We start from the raw sequence: 17188 nt of genomic DNA, 5'->3' as shown, positions 1-17188 counted from the left end.
GCAGCACTCTGCCAGCAAGAACCTAGAAAGGACTCTGGCCAACATCAGGAAAATGGACAAATGCGAAGCTATACAGGGTAGCGTTGCACAGCCGAGAGAAAACGCATCACCTCTAGCTGCGTGCATGCCACGAATGAATCAGGATATTGAGTGAAGATCTTCAGTCATGTATGTGATAAACCCCACATTCAGGGTAAGGGGGTGTGGGGATGGCAGGGGCCAGGATGGGGTGGAAACCCAGCTAAACTGCGGTTGTCCACAACATTCAAAGTGCTCCCAATCCATCCATTTAACAGCCATAGTTTTTTTCAAGGAAGTAGAACACAAGAATATATAAAATTCTTTTTAAAATGTTTATATATTCTTTTTGAGAGAGAGTGAGCATGTGTACAAGCTGGGGAGGGGCAGAGAGAGAATCCCAAGCAGGCTCTACACTGTCAGTGCCGGTCCTGATGCGGGGCTTGATCTCCTGAATTGTGAGACAATGACCTGAGCCAAAATCAAGAGTCAGACACTTAACCGACTGAGCCACCAGGCCCCCCCAACACAAGAGCATTTTTTGACACGCCAAAAGCACAAGCCATGAGGAAATTTGCCTCTGTCAAAAAGTGAGTAACAACCAAAAATACCATAAGAATTGGCAAGGTGAGGGGCGCCTGGGTGGCTTAGTCGGTTAAGCGTCCGACTTTCGCTTGGGTCATGATCTCGCGGTTCGTGGGTTCGAGCCCCGCGTCGGGCTCTGTGCTGACTGTCAGCTCAGAGCCTGGAGCCTGTTTCAGAGTCTGTCGCTCCCTCTCTCTCTGACCCTCCCCTGCTCACGCTGTCTCTCTCTCTCTCCTAGAAATAAATAAAAAAAAAAAAAAAAAAAGAATTGGCAAGGTGATAGAGTACACAAAGACACTGTGACATATACCATAGGGTTAGTGTTGAGAATAATACATCCAATTGAAAAGAGTTCACAGGTGATGAAGCGTGAAAAGCAAACAATCTGTTCAACTTGACCAATAATCAAGGAAATGAAAACAAAACTACAGAGGCGCCATTTTGGGCCAGACTGGCAAATATCATGTAGAAGTGACACCAGGAAAGCAATGAATCTCCTACATTTTGTATGTTGCTGGAGGGATGTCAACCTGGTAAAACCACTTTAGAGAACAATTTGGCAGATACTACAAAAGGTATGTCTATGTAGGTCACTATGTCTAGCCTGTGACCTCAAATTCCATTTTTTTTAAAAATTTTTTTTAAATGTTTTATTTATTTCTAGGAGAGAGAGACAGCGTGAGCAGGGGAGGGTCAGAGAGAGAGGGAGTCACAGACTCTGAAACAGGCTCCAGGCTCTGAGCTGGCAGTCAGCACAGCCCGACGCGGGGCTCAAACCCACGAACCGCGAGATCATGACCTAAGCGAAAGTCGGACGCTTAACCGACTAAGCCACCCGGGCGCCCCCTCAAATTCCATTTCTAAGGATCTGCCTCAGAGAAAACATCATACATGTATGCAAGGTGACATGTTACAAGGGCGACTTTAAATAAAGGATTCCAGGAAATTAATAACCTAACTGTCCATCGGGAAAAGAATGGTTAATTACAGCATGTGCAGCAATGAGATCATCAGCAGGTAAGGGGCACCTGGCTGGCTCAGTCAGAAGAACATGTGACTCTTGGTCTCAGGGCTGTGAGTTCAAGCCCCATATTGGGTGTAGAGATCACTTAAATAAAAACTTTAAAAAAATGTTTTTTAATGTGCCACAGTGAATACACCAGATGCAGGACCTGTCTGCGTTCATGTGAATAAATGAATTTCACTGAGTGCAGAGCATGATGTGAGGCTCAAACTCATGAACCTTGAAATCATGATCTGATCCAAAGTCAGATGCTTAACCAACTGAGCCACCCAGGCACCTCTGTTTCATTATTATTAAGTAATCTCTACACCCAACATTGGGCTGGAACTTAGGACCCCAAGATCAAGAGGCACATGCCCCACTGACTGATATATATTCTAAAATAATTCAGATGGGCTCCTGCGTGGCTCAGTGGTTAAAGACCCAATTCTTGGTTTCAGCTCAGGTTCCTGGTTTGTAGGTTCAAGCCCCGTGTCGGGCTCTTTGCTGACAGTGTGGAGCCTGCTTGGGATTCTCTCTTTCTTCCTCTCAGCTCCTCCCCTAGTCATGCTTTCTCTAAATAAATAAACTAAAAAAATAATAACTCAGAATATGTAGAGTTTCCAGAAGTTAGTAAGACAAAAATGAACAAAAGGATTGAATGGGGACTTCACAAAGAAGCACATGAATATAGGTGCTTACTTTCATTAGTCTTCAGAGAAACGCTCATTAGCACATGATGCTATCTTACCCTGACTAGGATGGCTAAGGTACAAGACCATACCAAGCATTGGTGAGAATGTGGGGCAACGGAAGTCCCACACTGCTGGGGCAGTGTCAATCAGTACAAATACTTTGAGAAATTGTTTGGCAGTATCCACTGAAGCTAAAATAAACCTAAGCCCAGCAGTTCCACCTGTAGGTATATCCCACAGACGTGTCGTGCTGTGTTCTCCAAAAGACGCACAAACACGGGGAGCAGCACTCTTCATAATGGCCCCACCCTGGAAGCAACCCAAATGTCCATCAAGAGTGGAATGGATTAGGGGCACCTGGGTGGCTCAATTGGTTAAGTGTCCGACTTTGACTCAGGTCATAACCTCGCAGTTTGTGGGTTCGAGCCCCGCATCTGGCTCTGTGCTCACAGCTCAGAGCCTGGAGCCTGCTTTGGACTCTGTGTCTCCTTTCCTCTCTGCCCCTCCCCCACTCGTGCCCTCTCTCTTTCTCAAAAAATAAACATTAAAAAAAAAAGGTGGAGGTGAGAATCCTCCACCTAAGCAGGGAGGAATATTTTAGCATCAGTGTTGTTTAGAATCACCAACCAGCACATGATGACAATAAAAAGCAAACCAGTGGGTCTCATTGCATTTAAGCTCCCCACCAACAGCACACCCCCTTATTGCCTGCATCTGGGGCAGATGGCTCTCCTGCCTCTACCCCATGTCACTGCTGTGGACTATTTATGGAATGGAGTGCTGAAATGCTATGTAAAAATGAAAATAAACACATTCTTAAAATATGCATCACAGATGAATCCCACAAACAGAATGTTGAATGGAAAAAAACAGACCTAGAAGAGTTCACACTCAGTGATGCCACTGACGTGAAATTTGCTGAGTGAAATAAAGCGCATGCAGAAGTCTGTGTGGTGTGACACTATTTCTGGCTTAAAAACAAAACCCAAGCGAACTGAATAATGACAGATGCAAATCCACGAGAAGCATGGATCTGAACAATCACAGCATATATAGAAGTTTGCGGTGGTTTAGATGAACTTTGCAAAAGTGCCCAGGAAGGTAAGTATTCGGACACTGTTTTTGCAGTATTGTTTGTAACGAAGTTGGAGGCAACCAGAATCTCCAAGATTAATGGATAAGCAGTGTTGCCGCCTGTATACAATGGAATATTATACAACAGTTAAAACACGACTAAGAAGAATCAACCAGGATCACTCCTGATAATTTGACGTTGGGTGAAAAACAATTGCAGAAAATTGCCTGTACGGTGTTAAACAATGCATGTAAATGTGTACAACAGAAAGGACTGAGGTAACCATTCTTGAGCACCTACTATGTTTCAGGTGCCTTCCTGCCCCCTCACCCCCCCCATGGCAATCCTGTGAGCTACTTACTAATACTGTTTTTCACAGAGCAGGGAACTGAGGCTAGTGAGGGGTGGCTGGCCGGACCTCCCACAGCTGGGGGGGAGCCCAGGGCCCGGACCCACAGGCCAGCTGCTAGAGGCTCCCTGCCAGCCAGCGCGGGACCCCGCTGCCCAGGCTGGGCTCTCAGGCCGGGGCCACCATCCTGAGCCCTGAGCCGGCGCCGGGCAGGAGGCCCTGTAACTGCAGCCGCCGCTCCCGCCCCTGCCCCCCCCCCCCTTCACCTCAGCCTCCGGCTGGACTGCCCACAATGCCTCCCATTCAGCCCTGTCCCTGCTGCCAGGCCTGCGGGCCAGAGAGGGGGGCTCCCGCGGCATCCAGGCTGCCTGGCAGTGGGAGCCGGACGGCATGGAGGGGTGAGTCTTTGGGCCCTGGGGGCACACGGGTGTTTAGAGACGCTGAGGGGCTGCAGGCAAGCTCCTGGCCGTCTCTGGGCCTCAGGGGTTGGGGGACAGGGGCTCTGGGGTCTGCTGCGGGGGGCCGGGGGTGGGGGGAGATTCCCCAAGGGCGTCCCCGAAGCCGTTTCTGAGGAAGATGGTGAATGGCGTGTGGCTGCTCCGGCGAGCTCCCGTGTGGCTCGTCCTCCGGGCCTCGTCTGAGAGCTCAGCAGGCCTCTGAACCCTGGACACTTGTCCCCGGTCCGCCCGGAGCCGCAGCCTCACCCCAGGCTCTGGAGGATGTCCCCAGCCCCCGCCTTCTCGGAGACTGAACAACAGACGGTGACCAGCAGCGAGCAGAGCCGGGGAGGCTGAGGGTGGAGGCCGTGATGCGGGCTGAGAACAGAGGGAAGAGCTGGGCGAGTTAGGCGTTGCGGGCGTCGTGTGTTTATGGTCGGGGAGCCGAGGGGGACACTGGACAATTCGAGCACATTCCAGGTGGGCTCAGGAGTTAGGGTTTTCCACCAAAGGCCGTGTGGAGATGCTGGGAGGTTCTTAGTCGGTGGCATCAGGTCCCATCTGCATTTTGGAAAGTTCCCTTTGGTCGGTGCAGGACAGAGCATGGAGTGGGGGGGCCCAGGAGAGCCCCGGGGCACAGTCATCCCTAAGAAGGGACAGGCAGTGGGGGCAGTTGTGAGGCGAAGGGGTCCGCTGGGTAATGGGAGAAGTTAGGAGAAGATGGACGGTAAGGGGACAGAGCCGCCCAAAGCCCAGCCAAGCCCGTCTGTCCCCGCAGCTCCCCCACCCCAGTCCGGGCTGGTGCGGTAGCAAAGATGAGGGGACATCAGGGGTGTAGACAGAGGCCCGAGCCTTCTGCTCACCTGCCAGTGGGTCCTGACAGGCATTAAGGCCCCTCGAGGCTCTCAGACCCACCACCTGGTCCAAACCTGACCTTACAAACTCCGGCCCGCCTGGGGCCCGCCTGGCTGCCCGGCTGTCCCCTCACCGTGGGTGCCATTATGCTCCCTGCCACCACGGAACTGCCGCCACGTCTGTCTGATGCTTGTCTCTCTGCCACCCTCGCAGTGGGAGGCCCCGGCCTCCCCCCGGACCCGGAGCCTCACCACGGCCCGGCACACCCTCTGAGCCCTCAGCTCGTCGTCCTATTCAACAAGGACTCCAGGAGCCACGGGGCAGACAGATGGTCGAGGGGGCCTTTCTGAGCCTCAGTTTCCCCCAGTGTTAAGGCTAACAATGGAGCCTCTGCTGCGTGGGGCGTCATTAGGCTCAGTGACACCTTCCCTGAGGCAAAGGAGGGAGACATGTGAGGGGCTCTGGAAACAGCTGGGCTTGGGGAACGGACGGTGTGGGACGTCTGGCCCTGTGAACAACTGACTCCCCTCCCCCTCCCCCTCCCCTCCCCCTCCCAGGACTCAGAGCGTCTCCTTGGTGCTGCTGCTTCCCCTGCTGCTGCCACTGGGCCCAGCTTGGCACGCGGCTGCTCAACGCTGCCCGCAGACGTGTGTTTGCGACAATTCCAGGCGGCATGTTGCCTGTCGGCACCAGAACCTCACTGAGGTGCCAAACGTCATCCCCGAGGTCAGTGGGGGGGGGGGGGGAGGGAGGAGGAGGGAGGATGGCAGGGGGAGCCTGGGTTGGCACCAGTGGATCTGTCACTGCCTGACCGGGAGACCTTGGCAAGTCACTTTTCCTCTCCAAGCCTCAGTCTTCACGTCTGTAAAATGGGAGTAACAACCAACACTGTATTTTAAGTTAGACGATCTATTTTAAGTTCGACGATCTATTTTAAGTTCTGTGTGATTGGAACAAGTAGGCGACCTGTAAGAGAAATACCGAATTAACTACAAAGCTTGTGCGACAGAAGTGGAGTGAACAGGGGATATATGGGACTCAGATATGGGTTCTGCTCTGTGGAGTCAGGAGCTGGTGGAGAGGAGAGAAAGCATGTGGGCGGGCAATGGCAGTTCAATGTGAAAAGTGCCCAGGTGGTTAGGGAGGAAGGCTTCCTGGAGGAGGTGTCAGGGAGCAGGATGAAGAGAATGAGGGAAGGGTGTCGGGGAGGGGAGTGTCCAGGTGAGGGAACAGTGCGTGCCAAGGCCAAGGCTGGCAAGGGGCGCAGGCCCTAGTCCTCATGTCGCTCAGCCTCCCCCCTACTCCTCCCCGCTCAGCTGACTCAGCGCCTGGACCTCCAAGGCAACATGCTGAGGGTGATCCCCCCGGCTGCGTTCCGGGAGCTGCCTTACCTGACCCATCTGGACCTGCGGCACTGCCAGGTGGAGCAGGTGGCCGAGGGCGCCTTCCGGGGCCTGGGCCGCCTGCTCCTCCTCAACCTGGCCTCCAACCGCCTGCGCTCGCTGCCCCAGGAAGCCCTGGACGGGCTGGGCTCACTGCAGCGGCTGGAGCTGGAGGGGAACATGCTGGAGGAGCTGCGGCCGGGGACGTTCGGGGCCCTGGGGGCGCTGGCCACCCTGAACCTGGCCCACAACGCCCTCGTCTACCTGCCGGCCATGGCCTTCCAGGGGCTGACGCGCGCCCGCTGGCTGCAGCTGGCCCACAACGCGCTCAGCGTGCTGGCCCCCGAGGCCCTGGCCGGCCTGCCCGCCCTGCGCCGGCTCAGCCTGCACCACAACGAGCTGCAGGCCCTGCCGGGGGCCGCCTTGGCCCAGGCCCGCGCCCTGGCCCGCCTCGAACTGGGCCACAACCCCTTCACCTACGTGGGCGAGGAGGACGGGCTGGCGCTGCCGGGCCTCCGCGAGCTGGCGCTGGACCACGGCGCCCTGCAGGCGCTGGAGCCCAGGGCCTTCGCGCGCTGCCCGCGCCTGCACACGCTGGACCTCCGGGGGAACCAGCTGGCCGGCCTGCGCCCCCTGCAGGGCCCCGGGCAGCTGCGCCGGCTGAGGCTGCAGGGGAACCCTCTGTGGTGCGGCTGCCGGGCCCGGCCGCTGCTCGAGTGGCTGGCGCGGGCGCGGGTGCGCTCGGACGGCGCGTGCACGGGCCCCCGGCGCCTCCGAGGCGAGGCCCTGGACGCCCTGAGGCCCTCAGACCTGCGCTGCGCGGGAGGCAGGCCGGAGGCCGAGGAGGAGGCGGAGGAGGAGGAGCGGCGGCGGGCGGCTGCGCGGCCCCGCGGCCCCGCGGGCGCCCCCGGGGAGGCCGACGGCGCGGCCGGGCCCTGCCCGCGGGCCTGCGCGTGCGTCCCCGAGTCCCGGCACAGCGGCTGCGAGGGCCGAGGCCTGCAGGCCGTGCCCCGCGGCTTCCCCGGCGACACGCAGCTCCTGGACCTGAGGCGGAACCACTTCCCCGTGCTGCCCCGCGCGGCCTTCCCGGGCCTGGGCCGCCTCGTGTCGCTGCACCTGCAGCACTGCGGCATCGCGGAGCTGCAGGCGGGCGCCCTGGCGGGGCTGGGCGGCCTCCTCTACCTCTACCTCTCCGACAACCGGCTCTCGGGCCTCAGCGCCGCTGCCTTCGAGGGCGCCCCCCGCCTCGGCTACCTGTACCTGGAGCGCAACCGCTTCGGGCAAGTGCCCGGGGCCGCCCTGCGCGCCCTGCCCAGCCTCTTCTCGCTGCACCTGCAGGGCAACGGCCTGGGCGGCCTGGAACCCGGGGACCTGGCAGGCCTGCAGGCCTTGCGCTGGCTCTACCTGAGCAGCAACCGCATCGCCCGGGTGGCCCCTGGGGCGCTGGGCCCCGCTCGCGAGCTGGAGAAGCTGCACCTGGACAGGAACCGACTGCAGGAGGTGCCCACTGGCGCCTTGGAGGGGCTGCCTGCCCTCCTGGAGCTGCAGCTCTCGGGGAACCCGCTTGAAGCCCTGCCGGATGGGGCCTTCCGGCCTGTGGGCGCCTCGCTGCGGCACCTCTTCCTGAACAGCAGTGGCCTGGAGCAGGTGGGCACAGGGCTACCCGGGTGGGGGTGGGCCACTAACAAACAATGCTGCCCCCACAGTGCCAGGCCCGGGGGTGCAGGCCCGGTGACCCTGAGATAAGCGGACACTACGCCGCTTCCCCCCGCCGGGAGCTCGGGTGTAGTGACAGACCAGGCAGATTTCGGTGCCACACAGCCTGCCAGGGAGGGGACTGCCCGAGCAAGGAGGGAGGAGGAACGTGGGTCCGAGCGGTTGTTGTGCCCTTTGAGGGGAGGGCTGGAGCCACCAGGAGGATTTGCCCTTAGCAGGGTGTGTTCAGGCAGAGCAGAAAGAACCATGAACTGGGCCTCTGGGTGACGTGCAAAGGGCCAGTGCTTTGGGATCTCCACCCCAGCACGGCCCTTTCTGCCTGGGCCACCTTGGGTTCTCCATGTTTTCTCTGCGGGGGGAGCATGGGGCTACCTCCTGGGCCTCGGGGTGAGGCGGGCCTGGCAGGAGCTCATACTAAGGCCTGGCATCTCCTTGCAGATTTCTCCAGGGGCCTTTGCGGGCCTGGGGCCCGGGCTCCAGAGCCTCTACCTGCAGAAGAACCAGCTGCAGGCCGTGCCGGCCCTGCCCCATCTCAGCCAGCTAGAGCTCATCGACCTTAGCGGCAACCCCTTCCACTGTGACTGCCAGCTGCTCCCCCTGCACAGGTGAGCCCCCCGCCCGCACACCCACCGGCAGCTCTCAGTCGGGCCCCCGGCCTCTGCCCGGGCCACCATGTCTGTGCCAGCTAGCAGCTTCCAAGGGGACGGTGGTGCCAGAGCCATCAGTGCCTGAGGCTTGGGGTGGACTTGTCTGGGGCCGGATTCCCTCCTCAACAGTGTGGGAATGAAATCCAGCCAGCCTAGTGGGTGGAACCTGACAAACACCTGTGGGCAGGTCACTAACCTCACCGGAGAGCAAAAGGAACTCAAATCCTTCTCCGCGATTGACTTTGGGCCCCGTGACTGCTCTGTGCCATTCCCTCACCCCTGAAGGGGATGACAGGAACCGTGTCCGCCTCAGAGGGGTTCTTTGTAAGGATTACATTGTTGAGGCGCCTGGGGGGCTCAGCCGGTTAAGTGTCTGACTTTGGCTCAGGTCATGATCTCGTGGTTCATGAGTTCAAGCCCTGCGTCGGGCTCTGTGCTGACAGCTCAGAGCCTGGAGCCTATTTCAGATTCTGTGTCTCCCTCTCTCTCTCCCTGGGCCTCCCCGACTCGTGCTCTCTCTCTCTCAAAAATAAACATTAAAAAAAAATTTTTTTTTAAAGGGCTACCTCGTCAGCTAGCATATATAGGTTGATTTGAACAGTGTCTGGAGCACCCTAATTATTACTATTACTATCCCCTTTTTACAGAGAAGGGATCTGAGGTTTGAAGTGACTCGCTCTGGGTCCCCTAATCAGTGACGGGCTGGGGCAGGATTCCCTCCAGAGTCCACCCTCACCGCCAGGTCCTCAGGACCTCCTTGGCCTCCTCAGGAAGGGCTCGGCACAGTGGGCACCCTAACTCTCTCCTCTCCTCAGGTGGCTCACTGGGCTGAACCTGCGGGTGGGGGCCACGTGTGCCAGCCCTCCCAGTGCCCGCGGCCAGAGGGTGAAGGCTGCGACGGCTGTCTTTGAAACCTGCCCGGGCTGGGCTGCCAGGAAGGCCAAGCGGACGCCGGCCACCAGGCCCAGCGCCAGGAGCAGCCCCAGGACGGGGAGACGGAGGAGAGCAGACAAGGTTGGCGGGTTGACGGGAGGCCTCGGCTGGGTGGGTCAGGTTCCAAAGCCCCCAGGGTAGCAGGGGTCTGACTTCTCTTGGTCCTAATTCATGTGGTTCCAGACCTGGGCAAAAACTCTGCTGTTTCCATTCATTTCCATTCAGTCATGTCTGTCCCCGAGCCTCAGCTGCCCCCCCCCCCGCCCTCCCCCCGCCACCCGGTGGGCCAGGTGGGTTTGTAAGGAAACGACGACACTGGTTCATCCTGTGTGTGGGACACTGGCCTTTCCGCTAAGCCACAGAATACCTACCCCAATCTGTTTCTAAAAGTAATGCCACTGTCACCATATTTGCTGGATCATCGTCGATCCCAGTTTTCTGACCTCAAGGTCACCCCTGGGCCAGAAGGAGCAGGAGCGCAGGTGCTGTCGCGGCCTCCCCCTGCTCGGCAGCCGTGAGCCGGACCCCGCTTGGTGTCGTTCTGTCACCCGCCTGACATTTATGCTCGCATCCTCAAGCCCTTGGTTGTAGCCAAGTTGTGCGGCACGTCGGAGAACAGGGAGCAGGATCCGGGTGCCCTTGCCCGTGGGGACCGCTGCTGTGTGGTCAGGGTGCGGCAGGGCCGCTAGGGGAGAGGCTGGTCCTAAGAGGGACAATGAGAACAGAAAAGTGGGTCCTGGTGAGATGAAGGCTCAGCCTCTGGACCTGCGCTGGGAAGACTTGGGGTGCCTGGGGACCATTAGAAGGTATATTAGTTCCCAGGGGGTGCTGTAAAAAAGTACCGCACACTGGGTGGCTTAGGACAAGACATTTTTGTCTGTTTTGGGGGTTCTTAGTCCAAGAGGAGAGTGTCGTTGGCGGGGCTGTGCTCCCTCTGAAGACTGCAGGGGAGGTCCCTCTGTCCGTCCCCCTCGCAGCCTCTGGTAGCCCCGGATGTCCCCTGGCAGCACAGTGCAGCTATACGACATCCCTCCCCCATCCCTTTCACATCCTCCTGCTAGATTCCAGTCCACTTCCCCCTTTTCATAAGGCAGGAATCCTACTGGATTAGGACCCACCCTAATGACCTTGTTCTATCTTGATTACCTCTGTGAAGACCCTATTTCTAAGTAAGGTCTCACTCTGATGTACATCTTTTGCAGGGGGGGCGGGGGACATAATTCATTAGTGCTCCTTGTGAGCTAGGCTGGGAGGAAGGAACCCCTAAAAAAACCCCAAGCTGAAGGTGAGCTATGGTGACTTGGAGATCAGATCTGGAATTAGCGTTGACAGTGGCATTAATCTCAGCTGACACTTGCGTGGCGCTGACTTCCTGCTAAGGTCAGCATCGGTGCTCCCTCCCTGCGGCAGCCCGGCAGCCCGGGGGTGGGGGTGGGGGTGCGGAGCGCGAGAGAGGCCGAGCTTGGCTCTGCCGGGTCCAGCTGCAGGCCCGGGCTTTAGTGAGAAGGGGAGACTCTGCAGTCCTGACTCCCTGTCCCCGCATCCCGGCTGTGGCAGGAATTGATACACCTGAGACTGTCCCATTCCTCCACCCTTTCCGACGCGGAGATAGGCCACCAAATGCTAGCCCTGGGGTTACATAGGTCTTTCATTTTTATTTTGTTTAAAGAGGCAGTTTCCCTCCAGGAATACAAAGGGATTAAAAGGGCCCTGGGGTGCTTGGCTGGCTCAGGTGGTAGAAGATGGGATTCTTTACCTCATTTCTATGTTGGGTGTGGAGCCTACTTAAAAAAAGGGGGAGGTGGTGGGAAGAGAAGGCCCCTGACCTCAAGGGTCACACAGGGCCCTGAGCCCTGTTCTATGCTGGGCGCGTTCACCTTGCTGATGGCCACGGCTGGACCGTGCATGCCTCGCTATCTTTCGAGGCCCCAAACTCTAGCGTGATGTCTGGCATGTGGAAGACGCTTCAGAAGAGATGCTGAATGAATGCATGAATGAATGAGGACCGGCTGTAACACAGCAGACCACCCTGGATTTAATCCCGCCGCTGTCATTTTACTGTTGTGAATTTGAGCAACCAAGTTACTGTGATAACCCCAGGGCCCCTGTGAAGACGCGCGAAGCTGTGGAAACGTGCCTAAACCGGCGCCTGAGGGCTGTAATCCGCAGTTCCGTTGCTGCCCCCACCCGTCAAGCAGAGCTGTGTCTAGACTGGGCGACAGTAAAGGGGGTGCGTGCGTCTGCACCTGGGCTAGTCCGCAGCACAGGGCGGGGAAGGGGTGCTTTAGGAGGACCTCCCAGCCAGCAGCCCCCCCCACCCCCCCGCACTGGACTCCAAGTCCACCAGTTCTCCCCAAGGGCAACTGAGGTGCAAAGCTGGCCCTGTGCCCGGAGTGAAAACATCCCGGAAGCCAACACCTCCGACCGGGACGGACGAGCTCGATCTTTAGGCCCCAGCAACACGGGTCACGTGCATTCTGGCATCACACCCTCACTGGGGCTAACTCAGCACCAGGCCATGGGGCAGACGAGGCACAGGCCGGGCCTCTGGGGACTCTTGCAGGAGAGGAGTGGCAGAAATGTAAGGAAGGAGCACCAGCGTGTGGTTGCTATGGAGACGGGGCGTTCAAAAGATGACAGGCAACATTTATTCATCGTCCTCCTGTGTGAAGCCAGCCTGCGTAACTGACACCGGGAGGTGCCATATCACAACACACTCGGCTCTAAGAAAGATGACAAAGGACCTCAGGAGGGCCGGGCGGCCAGTCAAGGGCTGGGACGGCAGCCAGACTCGTCCTCGGCCCCTGCCGTCCTTATCGGGACACGTGTAGGCATCACTTCATCCAGGAAGAAGGAGCTAAAGGCCGCAATCCCATATGGTCCAGTTTTCCCAGAAGCTCCAGTCAGACTGGACCCCCAAACTCAGGGGGTTTGGGGGTGAGCCCGCTTCTGCCAGGACCAGGACCACGGGCACACGGCAGGGCCCAAGTGCGTATCCTGGCTGCCTTCCTCCCTGGGGACTAAGGCCACGGAGCCATCACTGCCCGGGTCTGTGGTGTGAGTAAAGCAGGGGAGGGCATGGCCCCTCTGTCCTTCATCTTCACTGGGTCCCAAATCTAGTCACTTCCTGGGGAATGCGGGTTGCACCGAAAGGCTGCATTCTGGGCCTGGTTTCTACACCAGGTGGGGCTTCCTAGTGCCTTTAGCAAAAGAGTCAGGATCAAATTCTCTGGAAGAAATGACTGAAAATCAGCTCCACTTGGGCTGGTCACCCCACCTCTGGGGAACCCCAAACAGCCCAGGCCCTGAGCAAACACACGGCCAGCACCCCACCCAGCAAGCCCAGTCTCTCCCTGTTAACTGGGGAGAAGTGGGGTGAAAAGGACAGGCCCCAGCCCAGCCGGGCTCAGAGCAGGTTATGCACAGCTCTGGTGGCTGCCTCCCTTCCAGCTGTGGCCTCCCCGCCACCTCTGCAGCCCCTCCCCTTCCCAGGTCCCTGCCTGCCCCCTGCCGGGGGAGCAGGCTCCACCCCTACACTGTTCCATTTAGGAAACCGGAGTCAGTACTCATGCCAGCAGCAAAAACAGGCCAAGGCCACCCCACCAGCCACTGAAACTTGCATCCTGGTCACTGCCTCTTAGCTGCCAGGGCTGGGTGCCTGCATGGGGCTCCCCGACCTCCCTAGGGTGCTAGGAGGAGCCAGGTGCCAACCCCAGAGGCTAGAGGCTGCTTCACGTGGCTGCTTCTCAGGCACCCGCACCACCCACCACCACCCTGCCACAGCCTCCCCCTCAGAGAGCTGCTCCGAGCCTTTATTACAGGACTTGCTCAGACACACACATGCACCCTTCACTGACTTGTCCTCCAGTGTGACGGGGGCAGCCCCCGTACCCTGGCAGCTGAGGGGTGTGGTGGGTGTGTGTGGGGGGGGGGTTACTGTGAGAGCTTCGGGAACTCTAGCTGGAGGAGACGCTCAGAGACAAACGTGCAGGCCTCAGGCAGTGCCAGTCAGGAGGATCCAGGTCCTTGGGGGCCCGGCCTTCACGGCACATGGCAGAACTTATGCAAAGAAGGCTCATTCTCCCAACTAAAGTGGGGTGAGGGGCGGTGGCAACAGAGAAGCCCCGGGCTGGCAGTGGGGAAGGCTCAGTCGTCTGTCTCCTGTTTGATGTTCTCGATGGGAACAGGCAGCTCTGGACTCGGGGCTTTGTCAGCTGTGGCCATGTCTAGATGCTCTTCCTTCACACGCACAGCAATGACTAAAGAGGAAGGGAGGTGGGGAGGGCGGGGAGAACACAGTGAGTGTGTGTGCAACGCCGGAAGGGCAGGGGGCTCAGGCTCTGGCTCCCTGTGAAGGGGGGCCCTCAGGATGTGGCGGGGAGGCGGGAATGGCGCCTTCCCCCTGCGGGGCGGGCTGCAGAGATGGAGAGGCTGGAGGTGTGCGGCTCCGTTCAGAGTCGGGGGTGGGTGTTTGGGAAGCTCTCCAGGCCCAGTTGTCCAAGAAGGACTGCTTGGTGCCCAGAGAAGTCCCTTCACACTTGACTCTCCTCTTCTGTGCCCAGGTGGGGAAGGAGAAGGGCCGCCTCTGAGCACCGGTGCAGGCCGGCCCTGCCGGGACCCCGCCCGGGAGGCTCTTACTCTCTTCAGGAACCGCCTCCGACGAGCTCTTCTCAGCGGCCTGCGGGTCGTCCTCCAGCAGGGGCTTCTTGGACCCCTGTCTGAGGGGCCGGGTCTTGGTCGGTGGTATTCTTTTCCCTTTGAATAAAAACCGAATTAAACCCAGCACAAGGCAGCATCCACATGCGGCTTGAAGGCTGGGTGTCAGCCAGCGGTGAGCAGGGGCGGTGGCACCTGGGGGAACCGAGGGCCCGAACGCCAACGTCGCCCCTCAGGGCTGTGCGCCCGAAGCCCGGAGAGGTGGTCTCCAGTGGGGGGTCACCACCACCCGTCCTGCTTGCGGGGCCTTCCTTCCCTCTTCCGGTCCCTCCTTTCTCCACCTGTGAGGGGACTTTCCCAGGCCCACTCTCGTGAACAGTACAGGGTCTTCCCACGTGATCAACCCCAAACCCTCACGTGACCTTAATCCTGACCCCGTCTGTTTCCTCCTCCTCCTGTTTCTGGACAGTGTCTTCTGTGTACATTGTGGAGAGGACCTCACGCCACACGCCCACAGCTCAGGAGGATGGCTTCACCTCTCCTCCCTGCCCCTCTCCACCTGCGGCCCCTCCAGTGGAGCCCACACAGGGCTCAGGATCTGTTAAGAGTGGGGCCCCGCCTCTGGAAATGACACCAAGTTCAGTGGCTGCCCCTCGCGGTCATCCCTGGGCGTCACAAGTGAAGAAGGACAGGCTTGGGGAGAAACTGCCACCATAACTCGTACTTTCAAACAGCCGATGGGGTCGTGGTGACTCTGACCACAGGGCAGCAGAGACTGGGATCCCTCCCCCTTTTCCCGCTTATAATTACAATCTCTTGCCTTTTTTCCTCGCCATCCTGACCACTGCCAGAGACCGACGACTCCCTATTTGTCCTCGGGTCCCTTAAGACATGGGCTGACAGGCATGTTGGGGCCAAAGGGCAAAGAAGAGGAGACGGAGGGAGCGAGAGGAGCGCTACCTAAGGGGGGACCCCGCTCCGCATCCGGGGACACAGGCCCAGCCGGCCCCAGGCCGCACACCAGCCCCGGCTGCTTGAGTGCAGCACTTACTTTTCTTCCCAAACTGTTTCTTTTTCTTCTTCGTAGCCTCTTTGGCCTTCAGAGGTGTGCTCGGCTCTGTTGTTGAAAGATGAGGGTAAGAGGTAAGAAGAGAGCTCTAAGAGAACGAGGTACAGGCTCATCCCAAGACCCCCTGGCCACCCTCACTAGCCTCCCCCACACACGGGACACCCCAAGAAGGAAAGCCAGAGTTGGGCAATGAGAATGGGGGAGGGAGGCCGAGGGGAGGGACTGGAGAGCAGCTGTCCCTTCTTCCCACCCTCGTCACCAGGGCTGCTCCGAGGGACCTGGGCGGTTTACCTGGGTGCACAAAGGCACGAGCATATGACAGAGTGGGCAAGATCAAGGAAGGCGCTCTGCAGGCCAGAGGGAGAGGGAGACAGAGCAGTCAGGAGCAGGAGGAGGGGACACAAGGGCCACTCTTGACTTGGAAGTGGTCCAGGAGACTTCTTGATCTCATGCCACAGAATGAGGTAGGCATGGGGCAGGGGGAGTGGTTGGCAGGAAGGAAAAAGGAAAGCAAAGTCAAGAGTCTCTTGGGGCTGCGAGAGCCCAGACCTGCGGCCACGGGCGGCTGGAGCTGGTAGCCGGTGAGCTCACACCAGCCGACGGGGTAGATGTCCGGGGACTCACAGTCCACCCACTGGTCGTACTCGCTGTCCCAGCCGTCAAAGTGGATGCTGAGGAGCCTGTGCACCACCCGCTTCACTGTGGCCACGCAGATGAGGCGGGGTTCCATCAGGTCCACGGCCTCCAGCTTCATGCCCACCTTGAAGCCGTGGTTGGGGCAGTCCTGGGGGGGGACGAAGCAGTGACCACGGCGGCCAGCTCCCTGCCCCAGGGGGGGCACAACTGGGGAGAGGCAATGGGCTGGGCGTGCCTGTGGGGGAGGGTCCCTTGACAGTCATGCAGCTGCCTCTGCTCCCAAGCACCAGCCCCTCTGGGAAAGGGACCGGCTCGAGTGTGCGGCAGCATGCCTACAGCAGTCTGGGACTTCTCCCCGGAAGTGGCTGGTCTCCGGTACTGACTCAAGGGAAGAGAAGGGGGTTGGAACGAACTATCCTGACAGTAGGCAGGGCCGCCCCAGGCCCCATGCTTTCTCAATCTCCTCACCATGTTAAAGAGTCTCGATGGAGCTGCTTTTGACTTGGTCTTCTCCAAGTAGGTGTCCCAGCTGAAGGTGTGTGACTCGTAGCCTGGAGAAGCAGACAGTGCAGACGTGGAGGAGAGGAGGGGAGGCAGGAGGGAGTCCAGAAAAGGAGCACATGCCAAAGGGCACCTGCAGCTGGATCAGGACCCAGCCAGGAGTCTCCCCAGCAGCCTTCTTCTCTCCTTCCCAGGCTGGTGCCTGCTCTAGGACTATGGTCCTGTTGTACAGGTTGTACTGCCCAAAGGAATAGGCTGGAGCTCTGCTCGCCAAGCCACACATTAGTCATGAAGCCCGGTCAGCCCAGTGTAAGGGCTGGTGGTGTTGGCCTTGGGTGGCTCAGACACTTCCAATCCACTTAGACTCCACACCCCAGGGTCTGGCTTGGCCAGGAATCTGGACCTGTGGCCACACTCTGCCCTTTCTGACTGTAAGGCCAGTCTTACCTTTAGGTGGTGTGAGCTCAATGTCATTCTTTTGGCAGAAGGTAGCTGGGAAGATAGCGTGGGAGGAGGCATGGTAACAGAACCAGTCTGAGCCATCCGTGGAGGGCCCCCCATCCACACAGATCATGAGGTAGCCATCCAGGAGAACCTAGCAGGTGGGGTGGGGAGAAGGCAGACACCATGG

At 58.8% G+C, this 17188-nt stretch overlaps 2 protein-coding genes across 4 annotated transcripts in view; one reads left to right on the top strand and one right to left on the bottom strand.

Moving 5' to 3' along the window:
• The first annotated feature begins 4073 nt into the window (after nt 1-4073).
• CHADL (chondroadherin like) lies at nt 4074-14321 on the top strand. Its single transcript, XM_039235452.1, has 6 exons — nt 4074-4123; nt 5575-5743; nt 6334-8046; nt 8554-8720; nt 9578-9776; nt 14258-14321. The coding sequence occupies exons 1-6, from the start codon at nt 4116-4118 to the stop codon at nt 14282-14284; spliced, it is 2283 nt and encodes a 760-aa protein (XP_039091383.1). The 5' UTR covers nt 4074-4115; the 3' UTR covers nt 14285-14321.
• The window catches only part of L3MBTL2 (L3MBTL histone methyl-lysine binding protein 2), a 21225-nt gene continuing 15367 nt past the window's right edge, over nt 11331-17188 (bottom strand). For 2 of the 3 annotated variants that reach the window (XM_039235419.1, XM_039235439.1), the window contains 5 exons: nt 17005-17152; nt 16525-16607; nt 15970-16204; nt 15403-15468; nt 13977-14450 (listed from right to left, as the gene is read on the bottom strand). In XM_039235419.1, coding sequence (XP_039091350.1) covers nt 14029-14450; nt 15403-15468; nt 15970-16204; nt 16525-16607; nt 17005-17152 — 954 coding nt within the window. In that variant the 3' untranslated portion in view covers nt 13977-14028. Of the gene's footprint in view, nt 13955-13976; nt 14451-15402; nt 15469-15969; nt 16205-16524; nt 16608-17004; nt 17153-17188 lie in introns of those variants that run through there. The other variant, XM_039235429.1, reaches the window with a different exon arrangement.

This window comes from Hyaena hyaena, unplaced genomic scaffold (assembly GCF_003009895.1).
Source record: "Hyaena hyaena isolate Hyena2069 unplaced genomic scaffold, ASM300989v1 scaffold_4, whole genome shotgun sequence".
Classification (NCBI taxonomy): domain Eukaryota; kingdom Metazoa; phylum Chordata; class Mammalia; order Carnivora; family Hyaenidae; genus Hyaena; species Hyaena hyaena.
Note: the sequence above shows the minus strand (reverse complement) of the source record. Positions and strands in the feature narration are given on the sequence as shown.